At 38.6% G+C, this 25,674-nt stretch overlaps 1 protein-coding gene and 1 long non-coding RNA gene across 6 annotated transcripts in view; one reads left to right on the top strand and one right to left on the bottom strand.

The window, feature by feature from the left end:
• The window catches only part of LOC103457909 (MAM domain-containing glycosylphosphatidylinositol anchor protein 2), a 198,895-nt gene that overhangs the window by 32,814 nt on the left and 140,407 nt on the right, over positions 1–25,674 (bottom strand). For all 4 annotated transcript variants that reach the window (XM_008398386.2, XM_008398385.2, XM_008398387.2 and 1 more), the window contains 3 exons: positions 20,521–20,793; positions 10,178–10,326; positions 1,333–1,510 (listed from right to left, as the gene is read on the bottom strand). In XM_008398386.2, the coding sequence (XP_008396608.1) occupies positions 1,333–1,510; positions 10,178–10,326; positions 20,521–20,793 (600 nt within the window). The remainder of the gene's footprint in view (positions 1–1,332; positions 1,511–10,177; positions 10,327–20,520; positions 20,794–25,674) is intronic.
• The window catches only part of LOC103457911 (uncharacterized), a 75,997-nt gene that overhangs the window by 48,257 nt on the left and 2,066 nt on the right, over positions 1–25,674 (top strand). Inside the window, exon 5 of one of the 2 annotated variants that reach the window (XR_532499.2) lies at positions 15,339–15,423. This is a non-coding gene — a long non-coding RNA (uncharacterized LOC103457911). Of the gene's footprint in view, positions 1–15,338; positions 15,682–25,674 lie in introns of those variants that run through there. The other variant, XR_532498.2, reaches the window with a different exon arrangement.

The following is a 25,674-nucleotide window of genomic DNA, read 5'->3' as shown; positions in this document are numbered from 1 at the left end:
AATCTGAGATGCGGCAGTGGTTTTTATGTCATATTAGAGAATATATATGATTCACTGCATCACTTGATAGCAGGAATTTTGATAATATACTAAAGTTTTATTAATGTCAAAGAGCTAAGACTGACGTATGCGTATTATTATGATGAAACAATATCTCCAGTATGCACTCAAGTTTAAAACTACTTGATTTCTTTGTGCTTAAATGTAAATATCGTATAGACTCCAGATTTGATGTTTCTGTAGAGGAGAATCCTTCATGTGGTTAGAGTTCATTTAACTGCCAGCAAAGACTTGGGCTTTTTGCAGTATTGCTCAATTTTTGTAGGATATTAACGTCACAACCTTGGTTTGCTTCCACTGTGCAAATCCTAAAAATCCTGTTTTGAATCGCTTTGTTGAAACTTAGCGTAGTGGACTTCTCAATGTACATTTGCTTCTTCATTCCTTACATATACGAGGAGAAACAACAATCTCAAACTGAAACGATTATGTTTTTGCAATTTCACGGCAGTTTCTACAACAGTTCTTTGTAAAGCATAACTCTCTATTTTATCACCACGGTCTTTGGTTTAGAGTCTAAAACCGGATGAAATGTTACGATTGCTCTGTTTGATCAGCACTGAAATAAAAATACCTTTGTGCTATTTGAGAAACATTCCAGGAGACACAACAAATCCTCTGGCAGAAGAAAAGAGACAAACAAACAAGGAAAAAATTTTTTGTCCATGGGCAAATTGAGTGCAGAGAAACATGAATCATCTCTGACCAGTTTTGTTTGGTCTGATGACCTAAATGACATGTTTGAGTCATCCTCTGGCTCTGATGTTACGGCGATCTCTCCAGCACACAAACAACAAGTCAGCCTTTAACCAAGCCAAGGATAAAAACCTGACTCAGGGAATAAAGGTCAGAGGAAGAGATATTAGTCAGTTGATCAGCATTCGTTTGGCTCAAGCTGGAAAGGAGCAAAGCACGCTGAAATCCGGCTGAACCTCTCAAGACTTAATGGGTTAGATGCAATTCAAATGACTTTAATGAGTTCACTTTTTACTGGTCCGTCCTCATACATATCATGCATAATAGATCTCCGTCATGATCGCAGAAATGGCTGCTGATGCCAAAGTGAACTTGTGATATTCATCCACGAATTGACGGACACGTGTCGTGGTAGAGACGCAAAAACTGGAGCGGGGGTTAATTACAGAGTCGCACCGTGGAGATGTGTTTTACGCCACACATAGAACCAACACTCGAATTATTTTTTATTTTTCCCCCCTGTTTTTCGACCTGCTTTTATGCTGCTTCTTGAGACAACACTTAAAAGACACTCACCGCTGTAGGTGATGATCCGGACGGTGGAGTCACCCTCTCCAAAACGAGTGATGGGAGTGAGACGCACCTCGTACGATTCGGGTTTTATCAGCTCGGTGAGGTTGTGCGTCATTAGCTCCCCTTTGCCGATGGTATCGCCTACAGGGATCTCCTGCTCCCACCAGCGCTGCAAGCCCACCTGAAGGGGGAAAAACCAGCAAGAAGACTGGATTGTTACAGCGTAATTGATGATGTCGTCACTGACATTTGTGCACAAAGCTCTCAACGGACAATGAGCTTTAAAGTCGAGAGTGTAGTTAACACATGAATATTTCATTTGCAAAAATCTGTTGCATTGTTTTTCAAGCTGTACAGAAATCACAGCCCTGCTCTGTTTTAATGAGTGAATAATAAACAGTTGTTGCAAATATGACAAAATTGACTCAGACGTCACTATAAATCTGTTCAGAACGATTAAAATGCGTTTTGTCAAGAAAATCCCTCGTAGTTAATTTTAGTTTCTATTTTGATTTTCATTTTGGCTGCAAACGGTTAGAAATACATAATATAACAGCAAAATATAACTTTTAATTTGACTCGGACTGTTTCCCCTACGACTTCCATGTTGCGCAAGATGCGGATTAAAACTCACAATACCATGGAGCAAATTTTCACGCCCTGCTAATTATTCTTCGCTGGTAGATTTTTAACCAACTAACCACAAAAATTCAAAGTTTTTGACGCATCAAAGCACATTTTGCTGCGTTTTCAAAACCGTTAAAATGATGGAAGAACTAAAAGACGACTACACGCTTTTTAGGTGTGAAACATGGAATTTAGAAAATAAATAATACTTCGGGGCGCAATAAACTGTGTTTTTACGCTCAATGTGTAATTGTAATGAATCAAGACTGCAGTATTGACCAAGATAGTCACATATTCATTGGCTGCTCAGTTTTGCAAAGACAAATTAAAGCTCCAAAAGGCGAAAATCAATACAATCTAAAGAAAGTAGAGAACCGCAATAACATAAACGTAATTAAATTTCAGTTTCAAATATCTCGCGTTGTTTGTTGAGGTTTGCTTTCTAATCCACAGGCTGCAAAACATGACTGGTAAAAATCAAAAGTGGCTTAAAAGATTAGGATCTGCAGGTTATGTAGAATATAAATTGGTGAATCATTTATTAAAGCTGCTTCACTGAACAAAAGGGAAGACATGTAAGTGAAACCACAGTTGGGTATTTAAAACTCTGAGGAACAAGTCACGATGTTGCACCCTACGCCACGGCTCTCATCGGATGACGTTACTAAAGAAAATGAGTCAATAAAACCAGTTTGCTACCCTTTATCTACAACAGTACTGTGAGCAAAATACTCTGAATACGTTTCTTTTTCTGTATAAATGCAAACCTTTAAAACAAGGCTGTCATTTTTTTCAATTAACAGTTTCTATAGGCCGTCTAAAACTGCCGCTAAGTGCCAGTAGAAATAAATACTTTGAATTTTGTGTCTTTTTAATGAATCAAACTCATTTTTCCTGGCTGCTGTAACCATTTGAATGATGTTTTTTTCACAAAGTAGTCAAACAAAAGAAAGAATCTTACATTCAGTCGTGCAATAAAAAAACCCAACCGTATGTGGGTGACCCAGGTGTTGATGAATGCGGCTATGTTTGCATCATTCACACACTTTCTAAAGTGTTCTGCAAACCCATTTCAACATGGACCTTGGATTTCAAGTTTGGCCCTGCAGTCTACACAGCCTTTCTCCAGTTGAATAAGCCCAGTTATCACAGAAAATATCGAGTGTTTTTCCATCAGCAGTGATACAACGCGGCCCATCTGGATGTTAAAAAGACCCGATAGCAGTCTGTCGGTGGGCAGAAAGAAGCCAAGTTGGCTACATTTTATCTTTAGGAATCAGTTTAAGGGAATGACCTGCTCCAAGATAAGTTGCTTTTTCTGCGGCACGCTGATTATTCATGCTTTCGTTTGCACTCTGAAGAGTCGGCTGCAAGCCCGGCGCAATGGAGACGGAGTGAATGAAGGTGTGATAACAGAGCACCGGAGTCACAGTGTTTAGGTGAGAACAGTAGTAATGAAGTAATTACTTGGAGTTTGGATGATCTGCAATTATGGGGTGCAAGTTTTCATCACCATTAGCTTTGCAGGTAAATAGAGTGATTCACCCGACAGAGCTGGCTCGTCCCTACCTGAAAATATTTAGTACAAACGGCATTGCTGCTGATTGCTAATACAGTGTTGGGCTGACTGCGTGTTTTCTCAAACTCTCTAATAAAAGAGGGAACAATTTGAACCAAACAGATCTTTTTTATTGGAAGGGAAACAACGTTAATAGGTGTTTTCCTTGTTGGCCGGACAACGAGCGGCCATTTGCGCTGTCAACACCTCAAACGAGTCTACCTTTGAACCCCAAACACCAACAAAGTAATTCTGCCTGGACTTTTAATGCTCTCTTTTATGGACCATTCTCTGTAAACCCATGAAGTGATTGTGTGTAAAAATCCAAGTAGATCAGCAATTTCTGAAATACTTAGAACAGCCCATATGGCACCAACAATTTAATACAGCCTTTTTGTGTCTTTTTTTCTTAAACTACAGATATTTAGCAGTAGTTTCTTGCCTCATGTTTTAATACAAATACTACAATTTTCAAAAAAGTATTCTGGATGAAGCAAAGTAAAAAAAGAAAACAAATATTTATATCACATTCTAGATTTACCACTACCAGTATGTCTAAAACAACATTTACAATAAAATGATGTGTAATGCAATGCAACAACAGTATTATTTAAGACTATCAAACTTATTTTTTAATGATAAAAGCAATCTCTTTTCCATCCACAATATTATCCTTTTAGCATTCACAGGTATTTTTGTTGTTGTCACGCTTCCAGAATGTCTCCAGTTTTCCCCGTTTGCTGCTATCCTGGCTCTTGACACTCGCTTCGCTGAGTGAGATTTGAAAAAGAAAAAAAAAAAACAATCACCTTCTGTTTGCTAAGCACAGCACAGTAAACGTGGACTTATTCTGATGCCAGTGGAAAGGCTTGTGGCAGAATGTGAGTGAGTGGGGAACACTTCAAGTCCCATTCAGAGAGCGCAGCATCGGTTCAGATAGAGAGGACTAATGTTGCTTCTGAATTGCCTGCTTCACTCGCCATCACAGCGACGGGCTCTTCAGCTGCTTTTTGGCAACCAGCTAATTATAATGCCTCGTGTGAACATATAGAAGTGCACGGTGCGGCGTTTATGCTTTTCATGTTCGCCGTTGTGAATTCAGCTAAGCTTTCTACATGTTGTTGCTTTGTGTTTTATTAATTTCATGCTGTTATTGTTCCCCAGTGTGTATACATTTTTACAATGGGGTTTATATATATAAAACTGTACTAAAGCTTTTAGAAAAAATTTTTTACTCTTTGAACATCAATTTGTTTCCAATAATTTAGCTAAATTTAGTGAACAATTAAAAACAACATCAGTAAAACAGTTTTGCTTGACAATAAAACTGGAGTGGTGTCAGATGAGATGTAAAACAAAATTCTATATATAAAATAATACAATAAAATAATGATAGAATAGTTGTTTGTCTGTTCTTGTCACAACAACAAAAAATCACAAAGCATGTTTTGAACAATTTATCAATAAATTAAACACCTGACATTTCTTATATGCAGAGCCATATGTGTTACCTTGAAATTTCCGTTTGATTCCACTTTTAGCAAAATCATTGCTGAAATGCACCAATGTTAAAATGCAAGGGAGATTAAATGAAAAAAAAAAAGCACAAGATTAATAAAGATTAAAACTAAAACAAATTCTTGACACCCATTTTAAGTATTGGTTTGAGGTTTCACAAAAATCTTTAAAATATGTTGTAATATGGAAAAAATAAAACATTTTACTACTTCACTTGGCTGGAAGTAGAAATAGTAGTAATAGTACTGTATCAGAAAATCTGTTATCTAAAAACTCTATGATAACAACATGGTTATAAGAAGATGATGTGGAGAAATAACAGATTTTCTTCTAGAACTCACTTCATTTGTTTTTCCAGACTCCACCTTTAACCCAGATGGCAAAAAAAAAAAATATATATATATAATGCTGCACATGAATCTTTAAAACACATATATTATTATGTCCAGAGTGACTTGGTCACTGTGTATTTATTTTCTGAAGCTGCAGGTAGAAATAAGCCATTAAAACTAGTGTCGTCAAAAGAAAAAAATTCATACGAAAGCCAACATCAGCTTTTCCCTCATTTAAGAGCAAAAAGTGCCATTAACATACAAATGAAAATGAAATAGTCAATTTAAACCACAGAACTCCTGACTTTTGGATTTTTGCGCCTTTGTCTTGGTTCTGCTAAATTGAGTCATCTACCTCCTGTCAAGTCCCCCCCCCTGAATTTCTGATTAAAAACATATTGATTTATTTCACGTGATTGCAGCAGCAGTAACTTCAGAAAAAAAAAAGAAAAAAAAGAAAACGTTAGCAATGTTCAAAGTCAGCCTGTGAGCCAGAAGCAACATGAGAACAATCAAACGAACGGTGTCAAGTTTGACAGGAGCAAATCGTCTATGGATTACCAGCATGTAATTAATATGGCCTCCATTGATCTGCTTGCTCATCCTGACGTGTCAGATCAATTCAACGAGACAATACAGAGGCAGGAGAGTGTGGCATACAAGAGTGGAGAACAATGTTGGTCAAGTTGTATTAATTGTGGCTGAAGTCGTCCCTAAAATTTATGAAAACTCACTAAGTATGTGTCAGTTTTGATCATTTTTTAGCAGTAATAGAGCTGCAAATAGCTCAACAAGTATTTTAGTCCGGATTTTCTTTTTGTTGTCACTATTGGTGATTTATTATTAGCGTTGATGGTGAACATTTTTGAGTTCAGGTCTTCAGGATCAAGGAAAAAATAATTCATAATTAAAACAATTTAAAGCAAAAATCCAAACATTTCACATATGTCTGGAAGGAAATCTAAATAAACTTAATGAGAGCTTGCTGTATTTTTCATACAGTGGATGTCTGTCTTGAAAAGCATGATGTTGTTTGGCTGAGTTATCACTGAAGCCACAACATTTTGTGCTGCAGCAATTCGGGTAGCCTGGCTATTGCCTTCCTGTGCAATTTTGCTCGAAACAAACTCTCAGCTGATGTAAAATGATTGTTTCATAAGTATTTTTTCTTTTTTAGAAAAATAAAAAAATAAAATACCGTATTTTCAGACTATAAGCCGCTACTTTTTCCCATGCGGCTTACAGCCCGCTGCAGCTTTTCTATGGACTTTTCTTCAACCACCAGGGGGCTCTTTAGCAGGAAGGGAATCATTGGAAGTCCAAATTGGAAATCAAAGAAGAAAATGCTAATTTTCATTTACAACAAGCACATGCTAGCAGCAGGCACGACGGAGAAATGTTTTCAAACTCATACCCCCTCATCATGGAAATACGAGGAAGTTCATATGATGCAGCTTTTAAGTTGAAGGCTGTCGGTCTGGCAGTACATGAGGGAAATAGAGCCGCTGCACATAAGCTCAGCGTGAACGAATCCACGGTTTGGCGTTGGAGACGGAGAGCTGCGTCTTAATAGCAGATTTATTAAGGACGCAGCTCTCTGCTGCCTCCTTGTGGAAAACCGAGATCGGCGGAGATACCAGCGGCTTATATATGTACGTTTCCAGTTTTAAAAAAAACACAAAAAAAACTTTGTGGGTGCGGCTTATAGTGAGGTGCGCTCTATAGTCCGTAAAATACGGTAATTGAATTGGATAAAAATTCACTTGAAAACTTCACCACAAAAAGCATGCCACTGAATTGCACCATAACTTTTTCTGCTTGCTCCTCTTATATATTCTACACATATACAGGATCAAGCCTATGTATGTGAGCTACCATTTGGTACATCTTGCTGAAAGAAAATCGAGCTCTAGGAACAGAGAGAAGATTTTGAAGCCTGGCTACAATATCAAAATAAGGGCAGATGTCACACGTTTCTGCTGCATCTCTGACAGATGCTGTGATTTATGCTTTGTGCGTCTGGCTGGTGCATACCTTTCAGCTACAGCTTTATTCCCATTTCCCCTCCAGTCAGACTGTTTCTGACGAGGGCACCGGGCGATAACACACAGCAATCCGTTATAAAGGCATAAGGTTCACCACTACCTGGTATTAATTCAGAGGCAGTGGGGGGAAAATGATCATAATTCTCTGGGAATGGCAAGGGAGCTGCTGCTGGATCTATAAATAGATTTAAGTGTTGTAGTGTGCATGTGAGCTTTCTTTACTGCACCAGTCACAGCGATGCTGGGGATATCTCTGCAATGTTTATATATATTTTTTTTTATTTACAAAAGAAGCCTTTTACTCCCACATGTTTCTATTTCATTTCTTGCTTTTTCTTTTGCACACTGCCATGAAACTTTTGCTGCTTTCTGACTAACATTTCCGAGATATATACATATACATTTAAAAAAAAAATCCAATCAGTCTCTTCAAATCTGTTCTAAACACTGAAAAGCAGTCAGCTACTGAAATAATGAGAAAGAATAATTACGAGCTCATGTCAAGGACGCAAACAATAAATGAATGAATTTACGTTCACAGAAAATCTATATGATGTTTTTCTTATTAATAAGTAAATGGAAATATTACATTTTATCAGGGCTTTGCTTTGCACAGATTTAAAACCTTAGAATGTGCAGAAAACTGGCTGAAATTTTAATGATCAATTATGCAATTTTTTGGGCAGGTTTTCACCCAAAATGCCCAGTAGAAGCGATATTGTTTTTACTGACTCCACCAAGTAACATAACAGGCAAATAAATGCATCGCTCTACACAAACATAACAACCTTAGAAAGTGTTTTGAAGCCCTCGGTTCCTTCAGGGTGTAGAGCGGAACATGATTTTTATTATTCATTACAAACACAACCAAGGACGTGTTTGCTAATTCTGAGCAGGAGTGAGATAAATTCAGAATTGCAGCTTGCATGCATTTTTTATTTGTTTTGCTTTCTGTTTGATTTTTCTTAATTTATTTTTATTTGACATCCAAATGTGCAATTCCTAACTGCAATGTCAACGTCAACCTGAATTTCTAAGGGCAATGCAATGTTTGTGGCCGTAATTGAAAAAAAAAACCTTTATATTTAGAATGAACCTTTTCTAGTTGGAAATCCGAGGAGAGAGAGAGAGAGAGAGAGAGAGAGAGAGAGAGAGAGAGAGAGAAGAACCGAGAGAGGAAGGTAAACATTGATTGCCCAGAGAGAAAATGCAACCTTCCCATCCATCAATGCCGCCTGCCTGTCATCTGTGGAGTTTGCAGGAGAAACAGGGAAAACAAGAGGAGTGCGTGCTAATTCTCACTGCGGGGCTCCACTTCCACCTCTCTGATGGGAAGCACAAACAGAAGCAGTTCGAGAAAAAGCACCGCATACGGCTCCTAATATGTTAACAGCCTCCACCAAGCATAACAAGACAGACCATGGCGAGGAAAAAAAACAACAAAAAAAAACTCTATACGTACCACTTCCAGTTCTTCTATATGCAACACTTATGTTTCATGTTGAAAGGTTTTTGCTTCTACAGCCTGAAAAGTCTGAAAAAGCTGAGCAATGCAGTGGATTTTAAACACCACTGAGTTTAAGTCGGAATCATTTTGTTTTGCCTCTTACTATTTAAGCTTAATATCCACTGTGATAGGGTTGAAATAAATCATTGAAGACATAAAGTTAATCTGTAAACAAGTAAATTGCACCGTCACACTCAATCAATCAAGTTTATGTGCAATGATGAAGTTATTGTTGCAGGTGCTGACACCACGAACCCAGAAAACAGAGAAAGGGTTTCTCAATCATGTCGAGTTGACCACGTCCTTCAAAAGCAAGTTTTCACATTTTGTAATTTTACAACACACTTCAAATGACTTTATTGTCATTTGATGAAACTGGAAGTTAAACAATACAGAGTTTAACAATGTGTGGCATGTATTTCTACTCGGATGAACCCAGAAGTGACCGAAAAAGTTAATAAAGCCAACCTGCATGTAATTTAATATTGGCATATTTCCAATAAATACGCCAAGGTGTTCAGTTATTGCTGGAAGAGTTCATGTTCTAATGTTACAAAATCTATATTTAAACAACAACAAAAAAATTACACATTATTTTTTTTTTTCCTTCACAAAAACTTAGAAATGAAACCCCGATGTTCATTGTTGAAATACTATCAAATAATACATTTGTTTCTAAGATCCCCCACAGGGTCACAAACTACCACAACTTGAAAACTTGAAATATTACAACATTGTGACAGCAAATTTAAATCAGCATTGATTTTTAAAATGATCACAATAGAAATATCCTCGTGTTCCTCCCTTTGCATACCCCATTTTATACAACTCTGGAGAAAATGATTCGTTCTCTGATTCTACTCTTTATGTTTAAGTAAAATTAATATTGTTGTTTTATTCTATGAACTACTGACAGCATGTCAAAATGCTAAAAATGTAGCATTTATTTGCAGAAAATGAGAAATGGTCAGCATAGCGAAAAAGATACAGAGCTTTCAGACCTAAAATAATGCAAAGAAAAACAAATTCATATTAATTTAGAAACAACAATCTTAATGTTTTAACTCAGAAATCAATATTTGGTGGAATAACCATGAGGTTTTCAATGGGGTTCAGTGCAGAGGGCTCTTAACATACGCAGTATGTTTCTGTCTATTGGAAAAATGTCGCAAAATGAGAAAAGGTCAAAGGGTTACGAAAACATTCACAAGAAAATGAAATGATTATTATTATTTTTTTGTTTAAATCTTTGCATTCTAACCTGTCTGATGCCGAGCCTGTAGGCGACGATGCGGTCCACAGCCCCGGGGTTCATCTGGGTCCACTGCAGCTTGAAGCCGTAGACTCGCGGCCTGTATTGCCACAGAGGACTGTAGGTGTCGTAGTAAAACTCCGGAGGGTAAGCTTTACCTAAAGGCAAGCACAATATGATAAACATTTAAATTTCATGTTTATTTAAAAGATTTCGGTCATTAATTTCACATTTGTTCAGCGTTTCAGCAGCTTTCTCTGAAAAGTAATCTCTCTCTTTTTTTGTGGGCTGTAGGCTGTTTACTTTTGCTGCCATTTATAACACACTGAAGAGGGAAGARAAAAAAAAAAAAAAAAAAAAGACCCCAAAGCCAAAATAATTCCTCTTTAAAGTTCCCCAGAAACTACTTGCTGAGTGCTATTCCCTTCTTCAGATTTATTTAACTCCTGATAGGCCAGAGGGGCATTTCTTCGTGGAAAATCAGAGTGGTTTGTTCTCGTTAACAGGTGTTTTGATCAGATAACTGCTTTTATTCTGCTAAGGATTCTGCAGAAATCTAACTGTTGTTTTACCCGTCCCGTTAAGAGTTAGTTTTGAAACATAAAAAAAAATTAATAAATTACCGTTAAGAATGCATAGAATTAATCAGTCTGTGGGCAACATGCTTATGAAAATAATCTATAAAGCAAGACAGAACACGCACAAAAAGCTGATTTTATTTTCCTTGCTCATAAATACTGTAGCAACAAAATATTAAGTGTTCAATTGGAAAACCAATATAATTTGTTCTCTGCATCGTCAAAAGGTCAGGAAAACAAAACAAATCAGAAAAATTGCAGCACCTATCAGAGACTGGTATATAAAGCTACAAGAATTTACTGAGTGGCTTCAAATTTTATATACTTTTGTGCCTTGAAAACACTTTTCTTAAAAACAAAAATGAATTAAATTAAGCAATTTCTACAGCTCTATCAGAATCACAGAAACAACTACGTTAAACTGAGAAGAGCATCATGTTTCACAGTAACGGAATATGTTTCTTTAAAGCTAAATCGTTAAGCAAATCGACCAACAGTCTGCATTTCTCTGTACAGTAAAAACAAAATCAAACATGTCACTTACATCAGCGGACATAAACGCTAAAGATAAAGATCCTTTTAGAAAAGCAAAGAGAGGGAATCCAAAAGGTTATTCAGCTGCGTCTTTGGTTCTCAAACTGTGGTGCAAGTCAGAAGTTCCCAAACTGTGGGGCGCGTCCCTTCGGGGGGGCGCCGTGCCATTGCAGGAGGGGGCGCGGGAAGCCGTCTGGATGAAAAAAAAAACAAACCTGAACGCTGTATGCGCTGGGTTTTTACCTTAGATAGGACAACTCTGTTATTCCTATGTCAATTTGATACAGTAGGGGCTTCCACACTTCCCATATCTGTGTCCTCTGTCACTTTTATCAGCAGTTAAAACTGTTTAATACGTTGTTAACATGTGGTAACCTGTTTTTCCGAGCCGCCTTTAAACGCAACATGAGCGCTACAACACCCACGCTGGGTTTACACCTGTGCGACAGCGAAGGAGACCTGCTGCTGCTGTGCAGATCTACGCAGGTGTGTAAGAATCATGGCAGCAAACCAGCAAAACGCAAAGAACTTTTTACAGTTTTTCCCCCAAACTAACCGACTGAGTTGAGTAAAGCTGCTGGATGCAGGTAATGTTAGCTAAACGATGACTAGCTAATATCAATACAGCACCTTAAGCTTAACAAGTAGCCTGTAGGCTACTGATGTTGTCTATATGTTCAGCTACGTACATTCATTTTGCCCCCCATAAAAGTCGACCCCCCCCACACGTCGTTCAACCAGACAGCCATTTGTAATCCATAGGGGGGGCCCAGAAAATGTTTGGAAACCACTGGTGTAAGTGATACTTTTAGTGGACTCAGAGAAAACTTTGTGTGTTATTTTCAAGAAAATAATAACTAGTTGTTTGGAAAGACAAATATTTACTAGAAACATACTTCTCTAAAGATAATTAGAGTGGAGAATATGTCTTAAATCAAGACCGCATCTGATGTGTTGGTATGAACTTCAACCATGTGGGTTATTTATGTCTGGTTTCGTGAAATTTAGACTTGAAGGGACCCTTTCAAAAAACATTCCCATTTAAAACACAAATTTCCAACATCAAGATACAAGCGGAACTCATGATTAAGCAAAACCCAGCAGATAAAAATATTTTGTTTTGATGTAAAAAGGCAAGAAACAAAAAAAAAAAAAAAAAAAAAATCAAACGTACCACCGTACTACTGCCGTATTTCCTGAGGTGATACAATTTTTTTGGGGGGGGAATAAAGTGAGAACCATTTTGCTACACAATTTAAACACATTTTATACTTGCTTCTTGCATCACAACACACCACATGAATGCTGTTGAATCTCCACACAAATACAGTAAAGTGAAACCAATGTAATACATTTATGTACACTGTGGACTCCCTGCCAAGACTAAAAAAAAAGAAAAGTATACAGGCTCTTATCAGTAACATTGCTTACTTTGTTAGAAACTGTGAAGATCTACAATATTGAAACAATAATAATAATTTAAAAAACCCATATTTTTCCAGCCTTGAAGCTCATTTCTGACAACTGAAGAAAACATTGACTTGTACGCTGAGCTCAGAGGACGACATTCCATGGAAAAACAGAAATCCACCTCAATGACATGCTGTGCTGTGTTTGTCCTCGTCATCTGGGCTTGTTTATTGTAGGATGACAATACCCAGAGCAGATGATTTTAATGGCCATGCTGCAGTTGAGCTGCCATTATTAGAGGACATAAACCACACAGGGATTTCACACAGACATGTGGTGATCTTTATAGTACTTTATGTGGATAATAGGTGATATAAGGTTATGTTAATGGAAATATTTAAATGTTAGTGTGTTAGGCCTGTAATAAACTGAAAATCTAGTCAGAGTGTAAATCGTCTTTTGCCAGTGCTTAAGTTTAACAAAAGCCTCCAAGTTCTTTCCTAATGATACTGATACAAAGCCAATTAGTTTTTTGTTGTCAGAATGAGAATAAAAGTTAATCTGCACCACTGGACAGCTCCTAACTTGGTCAATCTCAGGCTAATGTAAAATAAATTTAGTCCATACAGACAAAATGGGCTGAAAGAGAAACTATTAGGTCTGCAGCTGGGAAAAAGAAAATGTCTTCCTCAGTTAAGTATTTACTAGAAATGCAGTCCTTTGCAAAAAAAAATGTTTTAAAATGTCACATTACATCTACAGGCTACTATAATACATCTGATTGAGATTCTATGCTTGAGATAAACAGTGAAGCAATAATTACGAAGTGGAAGGAAAACCAGACATGGCTTAGAAAAATCCTTGCTAACAAGAAATCTTAAACCTTGTGCTTATTTATTCAAATTCAATAGTTTGTGCAACCACCTCTAGCTGCAATTACAGCTGCAAGTGCTTCTGGTTTGTTTCTACCCTCTTTGCATGCATGAATTTTATTTGGCAATTTCTTTATGCAACAAAGCTGAAACTCAATCAGATCAGATTTCACACATGTTGAGTCCTGAAAGGAGCAATATGAAAACAATTCTTATTGACTTACTTACTTAATGTGTGGCATACTTATATTTATATCCACTGTAAGTTCTGTGATAACATCTCAAAAGAGGAATGTGTGATATTATATTAAATATAGAGATAAAATTGTGTTGTAACTAGGTGTACAAATGTCTCAGTCATAATCTATGATATCAGAAAAAGAGAATTAAAGACTTAAATAAACAAAGATGAACAAAGCTGTACAACACCAACATGTTTCTAACACTTAATGCTGAATTTCATAAGTTCTTTGAATACAGCTGAAACAGCCAAACACTCCATGTGTAATTATTGAAAATTGCCAGATTTGATGTTTCCTGCAGCCTCTAAATAGTTTAATCAATTCTCTTAATAACCCAACAAGTCAAACAGTGGGTTTTGTTCTGCATTTTAGACAATAAATCAGCTTAATGATGTTTTGGGCAGCTTGTTGCAGATCATTTGGCCTTTACATGGATAGAGGTATTTAAAATAAAAAAAATAAAAAACAGAAGACGGGGGGAGGAAAAAAACAGCGATTCAGAAGAAAATAACATTCATTCATCATCTTGATAAAATCACTCAGAGAGGAAAACAAATACGCTCTGGCAAAAGAAACAGTGCTGATGATTAAACAAAGTAATTTATACACAAATACTTCATGGGTTTCGTTCGAAGCGAGAAATACGCCTCAAAAGGTCATCGTTGGTCCTCTGCTGGCTAAAGCTATAGCTGACAAACAGGAAGTGACGATGATGCCGCCGCGCAGGCCGCCTCCGCATCTCGCCGAGACGAACCAGAGGAGAGCGCACGTGCTGAAACGAAAACAAACACGTTTCGCAGAAAGAAAACGAACACGAATGCAGGGATAATTACTGCCTGCACCTCGCTAAGCTCTGTTTTGCTGCATTGAGCCAGCTGTGTTTACAGCACACTGTACAGCTAAGTGTTACATAAGCCTGCCTAGAAGATAGTGACAGATAGTGCTGGGAAGGAAAAGAGGATGCCGCAATTTGCCACGAAGCAAGAGTGAAGAAAGGTTAATTAAACAGACTCAGAGAATCCCACAGAGACGCTGCTTCTGGAAGGCGTGGATCAGTTCTTTTATCGCACAAACGTATATTGTTTCCGACGTTCGCAGCAAACCGGGTTACATATCAACCTTTACTTGTTTACCTCTTGGCGCGTAGAGGAAAAAAAAAAAAAATATATATATATATATATATATATCAAAAAGAAATTTCTTGGCGCACAGTCAGAACTCGTTCTTTGAAAATCGCTCAAATATAAAGTATAATAAAGCAAAATGGACCGACTTCCTAATCACGCATTATGTGTGGTAAAGCGCATTACCTAACCCACTTAGGCTGCTTGAAACGGGCAACTCTGGGTGGGAGACATCAAACATAAAGCACAGAGGGCTTAATTGATTTTTTTTTTTTAAATCCTGTTTATAACACCATAACCAATGCAGTGATTCATAACAGCTCAGCACAAACCTTCAGGCAAGAAGTTGACCTTATTTGCAGACTTATTTTTTCCTTTTTGAGAATTTACATGTGTGTTTTCATCTTCAGGAAAGCTGCAGCCGTGGCGCCGCAACGCTCAGAAGAAGACGTGCTAACTTTTGGAAGCACAACAGAACCAAAACAAAACACAATGGTAAACAGAAAAATGATAAAGAAATGGCTTCACTGCATTCTACTGTTTTGGCAAAGGAATATCAACTTTTTCAATGAACAAAAAGGCTAAAACATAAACTTGTATTTGTACAGTTTTCTTTTGCTCTTTCTAGTGAAATCTGGCTGTTCTAGTGTGAGAAACCTTGAGATAATTTCACTAATGCAGAGATGCAGCACAGAAAATATAATGCAACATTAAAAAACAACAAGGCAGAAATACAGCAAAACAGGATGTAGCAGAAAACATTTTCATAGGTTACCTATAGCATGGATAAAATCCAAGCTGTGGGAACTGGCGACACGTTTTAAACACAGTAGCAAAACTTGCGTAAAACCGCCAAAGCTTTATAAAGATTGATGTTGATTAAGTTTTTAGAATCCCTTTTCTAAAGAAACTAAATGAAAAGATTTCAAGGTAAAAATCGTACTTCCTGCACTTTTTAAAAGACAAAAAAATTATATAAAATGTACAAATTGATCCAAAAAGACCAAGGATGTCTTATTAAAACACTCAAAAAAAAAAAGAAAGAGAGCCAAATAAACAAAAGTGATGTCAATGCCATTTATGAAACAAAAATAAACAGCATAAAAGCAACACTGGGGACCTCATCTCTACCAACTGCTACATTTGAATAACAAGTGAACTTTGTAGTTCATTGGGCTGATTTAGATTAAAAAAAATAAAATAAAATGAAATAAATTCTATTGACAAAAACATCTGAACTATTCAAGCAATTCATCTATTCATCTCTGGTTAACAACAGAAAGCCGTTTTAGAATCACTCAAAACAGACCCAATATTTAGCTCTGTACAGTGACCATCTTTCAAAAATTTCTGTTTAAGATTGTAACAGCTTCAGTTAAATTAGCTAAAATGTTAAAGGAAAAGCTATACTGCAAAAAGGAAGTACTGTATTTTCTGCACTATAAGGCGCACCTAAAAACCTTCAATTCCCTCAAAAGCCCACAGTGCGCCTTATAATCCAGTGCGCCTTATAATCCGGTGTGCCTTATATATGGACCAATTTTGAGCCACAACAGGTCTAGCAACTACGGTAAGCAGCCGCCGACTTCATTTTCGCCCGTAGAAGAAGAAGAGCACGGTGCATGCTGGGATAGTTGTCAGAACCTGGTTTGTTAATAAAGTTTGACTGACCTATCTACCTACCGACCTGATAATTAGGTCGTCTGCAGGTCATTTAGCACCACGTTCTCCACCAACATGCCGTGCGCAAAAGGAGAAGGGTGACCATCGTCCGGCCACGCCCCGGCCCAGTTGCGGAAGGCTCTCCTCGCCAACCGGAGTCGGACTGTTGACATTCAGTTTAGTGCAGCTCCATCTAGTGGATGCATAACGTAACTCCAGCCTCTACTGTAGCGTCTATTCTATGCGCCTTATAATGCCTACTATGACAAAAGTTTTAAAATAGGCCATTCATTGAAGGTGCGCCTTATAATACGGTGCGCCTTATAGTGCGGAAAATACGGTAATATACAATTGCTAACAAATTATTTCCCAATAGTGAAACTCCTACTATGAAAGGAGTTTCACAGAACAACGAGACGAAATTAAGTTGCTGTTATGTACAGTTATTTTTGGCAATACAGATCAGTGTGAAAACTCACACTAAAACTTTAAAATATCTCACCTTGCTGGGAACAGGCTTTAGTAAGACTTTTATTCCAGTGAGTAAAACAAAGTCGAAGCATTGCGTGTTTCACAACCTACGTCTCAATCTAGAGCTGCTGCTTCGGAGAACATTCGCTGCCTTTGGACAGGAAACCCGTGCATTAATCATCAGCCGCATCAGACTGGAATGGAAACGGAAGAAACGACGGCGCGATGATTCAAAGACGGAGAAGCAATTCTCTGCCCGTTCTAACTCCTCAGAGGAGAGCGTTTGCTAAGACTCAGGGTTCCAGCAGCAGCGTGTTCATGCCAAAGCTCAGTGGTACACATTACATTCCTCTAAGGGGCCTCTCCCATGGCACAATTTAATGGCCAACTTGGCCCTTGCAGCCAACTCACAGATGTCCCAATAGCTTGGAACATGGGCATCCATGCACATGCACAAACGCTCTCCCCTGGCACGATCTGCTTCTTCTGGGTGACAGTATTTATGTAGGCCCAAGACTGGCTTACTTGCTGACATTGGTGTGTGTATGTGTGTGTCTGTCGGCACAGAAGGAAATATGTTGTGCATGGTATGATGAGTGGCTTCGCAAGTTGAATGGCTGCGGGCCAGGACTCCAGACTGATATGTTTTGCTGCTCATCAGCACAGCCCAGGAACGTCAGGAATGCAGGTGTGAGGGAATATCCATTAAGGCGGTCTCCGTAGAGAGAGTAAACTAATATTTCACCAAACTGCATCAACCATAAAAGATATTTGATGAACTTCAGCTAAGAAATGACTCTCTCTATCTCTCTACAGCATATTATTCATTTCAGCCATGCACGCACCCGCACCCGCACCCGCACGCACACGCACGCACACACACACACACACACACACACACGCACACACACACACACACACAGTGGTGCTGATATCATGGCTATTGAGTTTCAGATAAAATTGAAAAATCGTCAAGACTAAGAACTGGGGTTATGGGAACGGGGTATGGCAGACTTCATAGATGATGGAGGGAACCAAAGTGGATTTTCTGCACTGTGCTCCTGCACTCAGGGAGTTACTGAAAGAGCCTCTGTACCTTTGGCAGCTACTGAGACCAGATGGTAGGAATCTGGAGCATTGGGCAGGAGGAATCAAGCAATGCATAGTGGGAGGAAAGGAGGATAAAAGGGGTGGAAGTAGAAAGAAGGGGTTAGAAATATCAGGAAAACCTTGAGCTCAGTTAAGAAAAAAAAAGACAGTTGTCTGAAGGGAACTATCTGCTTCTGTCTCTCTGCTCTATCTAGTTCACCAGGAATGACTGATTTATGCAACACAGACCCGCTTTCTTTTCTTCACAGCACGTTGCAGGAGAAGCTTAAAAGGAGAAAGAAGGATGAAGAAAAAAATGAAAACACAAAGAGGGTCAGAAAAGCAGCAGAAATGCTGAAATTTTTAAGATTAGAGAACGCCAAGAGATAGAAAGGAAGATGATAAAAGAAAAAAGAGAAAAGCAGGTGGCAAAGGATTAAAGTGACAAATACTCATCTTGTGACCCTGCAGCTCTTGTCTCTAATAGGAGGTCTAAGAGATTGAAACCTTGGTCAAAGTTCCTGCGGTCACTCTGTGTGGCCAAACTCATTTGGTCCTGTCACAACAACCAACTCAAAGATGGACGCATTGTGTATGAAGTAAGAAAAATAGTGACTTCACAATTCCAGCAACCTGTTGTGGATTGCAAGGACAAAGAAAATAAAAAAATTAAAAAATCCTAATCGGTCAGCTTTGGTAAGCAAAGGCAACCAAAAACGATGCAAAGTCCCACTACTGTAGAAGTTTGGGAATCGAGTTCATTCGTAAGAAACGTCAAAAGATTTAAAATGTGCCGGACACATTTTGTATCCTGTTGCAAACAGAAAAAACAAAAAAACAAATCACTGATACACTGATTTCCTGCAGGAGTAACTTTAAATAAAGGCTCTAAACCGCAGTGAACAACCACATCTTTCAAACAGCAAATTGGCCGTTAAGTAAAGAGGAGAAAGGATAACAAAAATACTTTCTTGCCTCTATAGATCAGTTTTTGGAACACAATGGCGTTTGTGCCAACAGGCATGAAAACTGCGAGGAAAACTGCTAATGAATTTTAGAGCTTACTGGATCCAGCATGAAGTGGCAAGAGAAAGGTAGACCTGCAGGTCTCAGGTCAGGTCTAGCAATGAGGCTAGAAGGAACAGCTGCATAGAAGGACGTGATTAGCAAAATTAAATACTCAACTAGAAAAATGGAAACAGTACAAAACGGCAGGAGAGCAGAGGCTGATAGCAGATCTGACTGTTTTAATCACCACGTTAAAATGTGTGGATGTCCACATTTGGGTGGATGGACAGACGGCTAGATCTAGGGACTGATAGACAGAGGTAAGGCTGGACAGATAGATTGATAAATTGATATAACAATGTTGTGCAGATTAACAAATTGATGGGTGGACCTAGGCCAATGGACAGTCAGCAACATGGGAGGGTGATGGACAGGTTGACGGATGTTAACATAGATGGATGGACTGGACGAAAAGAACGGACTGATGGATGGATGTATGGATAGATATTGTTTTTTGCACAAAAGACAACATAAACTTTACTTTTGACATATTCCAACATACCAACAAAGATAACCTGATATAAAAAATTATCTAGCTCTACAGAAAACGTAGGTTTTTTTGTTAAAACATTGTAAGAATTTTTTATTTTAAGCCTCTTTGGAAACCCTATGCTGAAAAGAAAAGACGTACGGGTAGACATGACCCTCAAATTATCTGATACTGCTGGGGACCTACTGGTCAAATTGTCATGAATTAGGGTGTAGTAGACGGTGAGGATGGACGCGGTCAGATGCAGGGTTGAAGTGCAACTATGTGTTTAATGATGATGTAGAAAATCACAAAAACCAGGAAGCACAGGTGAACGGTGACACAACGAGCACAAACTCTGATAGACACGGGAACGTGACTCGGACAGGAACGACAAAGACGACAGACAAGGACCCGCCAGGGAGCAGGGGACACAGGTGAGGTTAAATACACCAGGGACTAATCAGGGCAACAAGGGACAGCTGGGGAGAATCAGGGGGTAAAAGCAAGACGACAGAGGGACAAAATAAACTAGAAAACTTGTACAGAACTCAAATCACCACACAAATAGTAGGAAATGACAGAAACTGACTGGAAAGCAGGATATCTAACTGATGAAGGATTCTGTAGTTCAAAGGAAAACTGTTGAAATGTTTAATTAGCCCAGCATGAAAAGAAAATCGGTGTGTCAAAAAGTGTATAGACCCCCCCTCTATCAGTATAAAAGGAAGAAAAGCGTAAAGTTGAAGGACAGACAGAACAGTTGGTTCAATCAGTGAGAAATGAAAAAAAAAAAAAAAAAGAGTAAATCTTAAAAGACGTCGCCTCCTCACCTGTCACCTGGAACGTGCATTTGCCTGCTCCGGCCTCATTGATGACGTTGCACGTGTACTCCCCCCAGCCTTCACGGTTCAGGCTGCGGATCGTGTACTCGGTCTCGTCTTTGTGTGGGTCAAAGGCGCCGGCGTGGAGCAGGCGGTTTGAGAGAAGCCACTCGAACCGCAACACCCGAGAGGGGTGGGCTCGCAGCACCCTGCAGGTCATCACCACCGGCCGCCCCAGGCCCTGACGGACCTCCATGTGCACAGGCTCCACTGTGGGAGGGTCTGAATGGCAAGAGAGGGAGGAAAAAAACAAACTCAATCTTTTGTTTTTGAAAGGGACAAAAACAAAAAGAAAGGAATGAATGGAAAGTATGGATGAGGTAGAACAAGTCGGTTCAATTGAACAGGGGAAAGAATATTTTACAGATAAGGACACAGAGTCATTTCACACAAATTTCCACTTTAACGTTATAATGTAAAAATATTTACAGGTAAAGAAATTGAAGGGAATAAACCATCAAGAGTTAGAAAAAAAAAAGTAACTGTATGGAATGAAATCCATTATTTTGCAAGTGCTCACAATTTTTCAAATTTCCAGCTACGCATTTCGTTTCTCTCTGGTCCTGTTTTCTTTTTTAATTCATCACATTACATCCTCATAAAATACACTAAAGTTTGATGTTGAAACAAGAAAAATTGTGAAGAATTAAAGAACTATGAATACTGTTGGAAGGCAGCGCAGTGAAATTAACACAGACTTTTGCAAGACAAACTGCCGAAGCGCATTCACTTTTGAGGAAACGGGGTTGGGGAGGAACATTAAGCACATTGTAAATAAACTTCAGCCCATCTCCACTGAAAATCGATACATTTCAGAAACAGATGAAAAGTGAAAACAATTGCGGGTGGAGCGGCACGGCCGCGTTGAAATCAATTTGCACAAAAACCCCAAGAACGTTTGAAAAAGAAATCAGTTTCGCTTCGCGGAAAACGGGTAACAGGATGATGAAGTGCACTTCGAGCTTTGAAAATGGAAAATTAATAACTTGTTTGAGTATCTGACAGCCTTCACCTCTCTTTCCTCCCCCAACCCCCCGACACAGAAAACCTGCTGGTGAATTATTCAACCAGTTGAACGGCCTTGATGAAACCAGGGCTGAGTTTCGGGGAAATTTCGCCATGTTTGAAGCAAACATTCCAGCCCGTTTAGTTTGCATGAGACAATACGTTCGCCTGTAGATTAACTGTGTTTAGGCGTCTGTGTGTGCGAGCAGCGGAACGGCTATGAATAATTCCCCCCGTTTCAGGCGTCTTTTACCGTTGACTGGCTCGGGTGGGAGCTCGACGGAAGTCACGACGGGGCTTGGAAAACGACGGTGAATGAACGCGGCGGAGACGCGACAGAATGACACGGAACCCCTTGATTGCCTCAGATTTGCATAATTTCTGACAGAGTGCGGGAGAGACGCCAGCTTCAGAAAAGGTTGGGGATGGTGTTTCATTTTTCAGAATGTAATCTGTTACAGATCACCGATTACCTGATTGAAACTGTTATCTCCAACATAATCTTCTACGTTATTCACACTCGGTAATATGATCTGTTTACTGAGCCTTCCAAACTTGATAGGATGTGGAGCCGTGAGGGAAGTATGAAAATGTATGGCATTAAATTTGATAACACTATTAACGTCATTATCCCTAAGCCTAATCAGAAATTAAGGAAAAAAAAAAAAAAAAAATGTTATGTTGATTTTCTTTGCTGTGTTTTAGCAACAGCTGCCTGTTTTTTTGTTTTGTTTTTTATTTGCACATAAATAAGTTAACCTCACCCCTGGCAGTAGAGAAGGACAGATCCACAAGGCCAGAAAGGTGCACAGGGGTACGTGGGCTGTGAGCATTATGCTGAATGCAAAACAACACGCTGACATGCAGTAACAGAACAGAGTGGGGTTTTATATCCTTGCCCTCGATGCTAATTATCCTTCAAGTCGCAACATCCTACAGTTCACTGAGGCACTGTTATGATTAATGGCACGCCATTAGATCATATCATGACTGGCCGAAATGGGGAAAATGATAAATTGTAACAGTGGGGGTCAAAGTAAAAGCAAACATAAACCTTCTGAGAAGACACACACACACGCACACACACGCACACACACACACACACACACACACGCACACACACACGCGCACACGCACGCACGCACACACACACGCACACACACACAAAAACTCTTTCACCTCCTGATTCTATTCGAAAAGGTGGGGAGTTAATTTATTTTATTTTTTTATCTCTGCTAAGTGAAACAGCAATCAGTTCCTCCTCTTTCAAAAGAACACAGCCTCGGCTTTTACCACAACCCAAAGGCTTATCTCTGATGCCAAAAGGAGCGCCTGGAAGTCTACTTATCACATTAATATTGTAGGACTCTTTAGGACGGCGGCGAATAACAGCTAGCTCCACAGCCTCCGTGAATGGCACTGGATCAAACTGCGATGAGTACATTTCAATTTACAAAGAAAGACAAATAATAATAATAATAAAAAAATCTCTTATATAATGAAAACATCCTTTTAAACAAGGGGACAAGCCTCATCTCTCCCCCGGTGCATTTCCTGTAAAGCAGCTGCCGAGGCAACGTATGAAGAAAGGAGCAGGAAGGTCCTGAGTGATATTCCCTGAGCAATGCTTGCAGTGGTTAGCGTAGCGGCCACTGTGAGCTCAGAGTTGCTGTAATCCACAGGCTGGGGAAAAGCCCGAGTGCCTCCTGAAATGTAATCTGTCATCAGTCACCGGTGGATGGCTTGACACTAATGTCGAGAAAAACAACCTTTAGGGGAGCACAGAGGCCTTTTCTCCCCTCGGCCCATATGGGCCGACATCTACAGTTTGCCTGAAGAGATATGAATGAACTTTAGGGAAATACACAAATGTTTCTTACATATACAGGAAGCTGAGGATATTTTTGCACGCACCTGCCTTTCCACAAGCCAGTTTATAACTTTAAAAGGACGGAGTTCCAGTTCTAACCAACTTTCGCAAATTTTAAACACCTTCACTGAAACTCGGTTTAATATATCTGGAGAATCAGGGGCAGAACTACAGGAACAGGCTGTGCTAAGGAGTCACTTGAAGTTTGTGCAAGAAGGTAAACATAGTTTGAATAAGAAAACACACTCCTGTTGAAATTACTTTTTCCCCCCATAGAATAAACAAAAGCAAAAAAATTAATAAATAAAAAAAATCACAAACTTTTTTTTCACTTTTAATGTGATGTACATCCTGTAAAATTCTGTTAAAAGACAAACAAATCTGTGACGGAGGAAATGAATAGGAATAATAACATGGTCACTGAGAGAGCACACCATGGATCTCACACTATGTTGAAGCACTAGTGATTAAATAACAACAATCAGTAGGTAAACCAGCACGCCACATCTTCACTTTAAAACAATAATTAGCCACTCCACCAGTCGGCCGCCCCCAACAGATTTAGTTTGGATTTCCAAATATGCCTTTTCAAAACCTTTATTTTATTCTGTTTAAGGCATTCTCTTGTTATTAGGATGAATGCCTGGGCAAACTGTGAAGCTGAAAAGGAAATCCCTTTTCCTCTTAGCTTCCTAGGAAACAAATGGAGGTTTCAGGTTAAAAGTGCTTGCTGATTGTAAGAGCTTATGATTTTATATCGATGAAATATCAGTGTTTTTTTTTTGACTATTGACAATAATTTGAATGTTGACAATATTGGTAATGGAACCGTGTCTATTGTTGAATTGTTATCATTCTCAACCATCTCCGTGTTTTTATAATGCCATAAAAATGTGACAGGAACATTCAGCATAAAGTATTTATCCTTTACCTATTTCACAACTGGACTTATTACACCATCATGAGCCACCCATTCTTTCACAAATGTTTGCAGAAGCAGTCTGCAGGCCTCCGCGTTGGATTTTATTCACCTCAGGCTATGAAAGAGAGCGAGAACACCGTCATTAAGTCATTATATGTGATGACCCAATGCATTTCTCAATAAAGTCTATTTAAATAATGTTTTTCTTTTTTTTTTTTTTTTACCCTTGTCCTTATTGACACCTTTATGCAATCCATTTTGACCTTTTGCAACCTGATAACACAAATGTGTTCTCAGTTGTTCACATAATAAACTCCTTGCATTATAAAGGACTTGAACATGTTTTGCATTAACTTACTAAAGGACTAAAAACATTTTAAAACAAATGCTCTATGGATGGACTTGGCAAGAGAGGAAATTTAAAAGAAAATATATATATTTATTGCAAATAAACTCTATAGCCATTCAACGCAACATGAGCTTTTAGCACCAATATTCACTTTATAATATTAAGAATAAAAGCACTAAGAGCAGTTCGCTCGCTGCCACTGAAATGGACCCAGTGGCTCCTTTTCTTTTATTGCACATAAAAGCCTACATTTACAATAAGGCTGAAATAGAAGGGCAGTGCAAACAACTAAATGCTCCCTGGACACAGAATGAATAAATTGTATCAAAATAAATACAATACTGCGATTCTTGAATATTGTAATGCTTGTGACATATGGATGACGGCAATTTGATTTGCAAAAATAATACAAGTTACTGACTTTGCAGGCATATTTTAAATTGGTTTTGAGTGGCTATAAAAGTGACGCTGCATCCTGTAGGGAGAAGGACGTGTTCATCCTTTAACGTTTTAAACAATAATCTACAATCAACTTTCAAATTATAATTTCAAATTAATAGCCACAGTGTGAAATGAGAAAGTTAATTGTTATTCAGAAATGACTGTCATTGTTTTTGTATGTTTCACTGTGACATCTGAAAGTGATGAACTGACATAAAAGCCTTCACGAGTAATATTTCTATTTTCTGACAAATTTAAGTTTGTGGTTTTCGTCTTTTCTGAAGCCTATTTTGTGATGTTCGATTAGTGAGTAACTGGGTTCAGTGGACAAACTTCACCCGGTGACAAAGAGCTTATTCACACTTTGCTTAAGCACACAAACTGATACACATGTGACATAAACTTCATCCTGAAACTATTTTTTTCTGATCAGTAGAAATGTAAGCACTGACCTAAAAAGCAAAAAAGCACTTCATTTGTTTCAGAAGGAAAAAAAGAAACAACGTAAAAGTGCTA

Source organism: Poecilia reticulata, linkage group LG21 (genome assembly GCF_000633615.1).
Source record: "Poecilia reticulata strain Guanapo linkage group LG21, Guppy_female_1.0+MT, whole genome shotgun sequence".
Classification (NCBI taxonomy): domain Eukaryota; kingdom Metazoa; phylum Chordata; class Actinopteri; order Cyprinodontiformes; family Poeciliidae; genus Poecilia; species Poecilia reticulata.
Note: the sequence above shows the minus strand (reverse complement) of the source record. Positions and strands in the feature narration are given on the sequence as shown.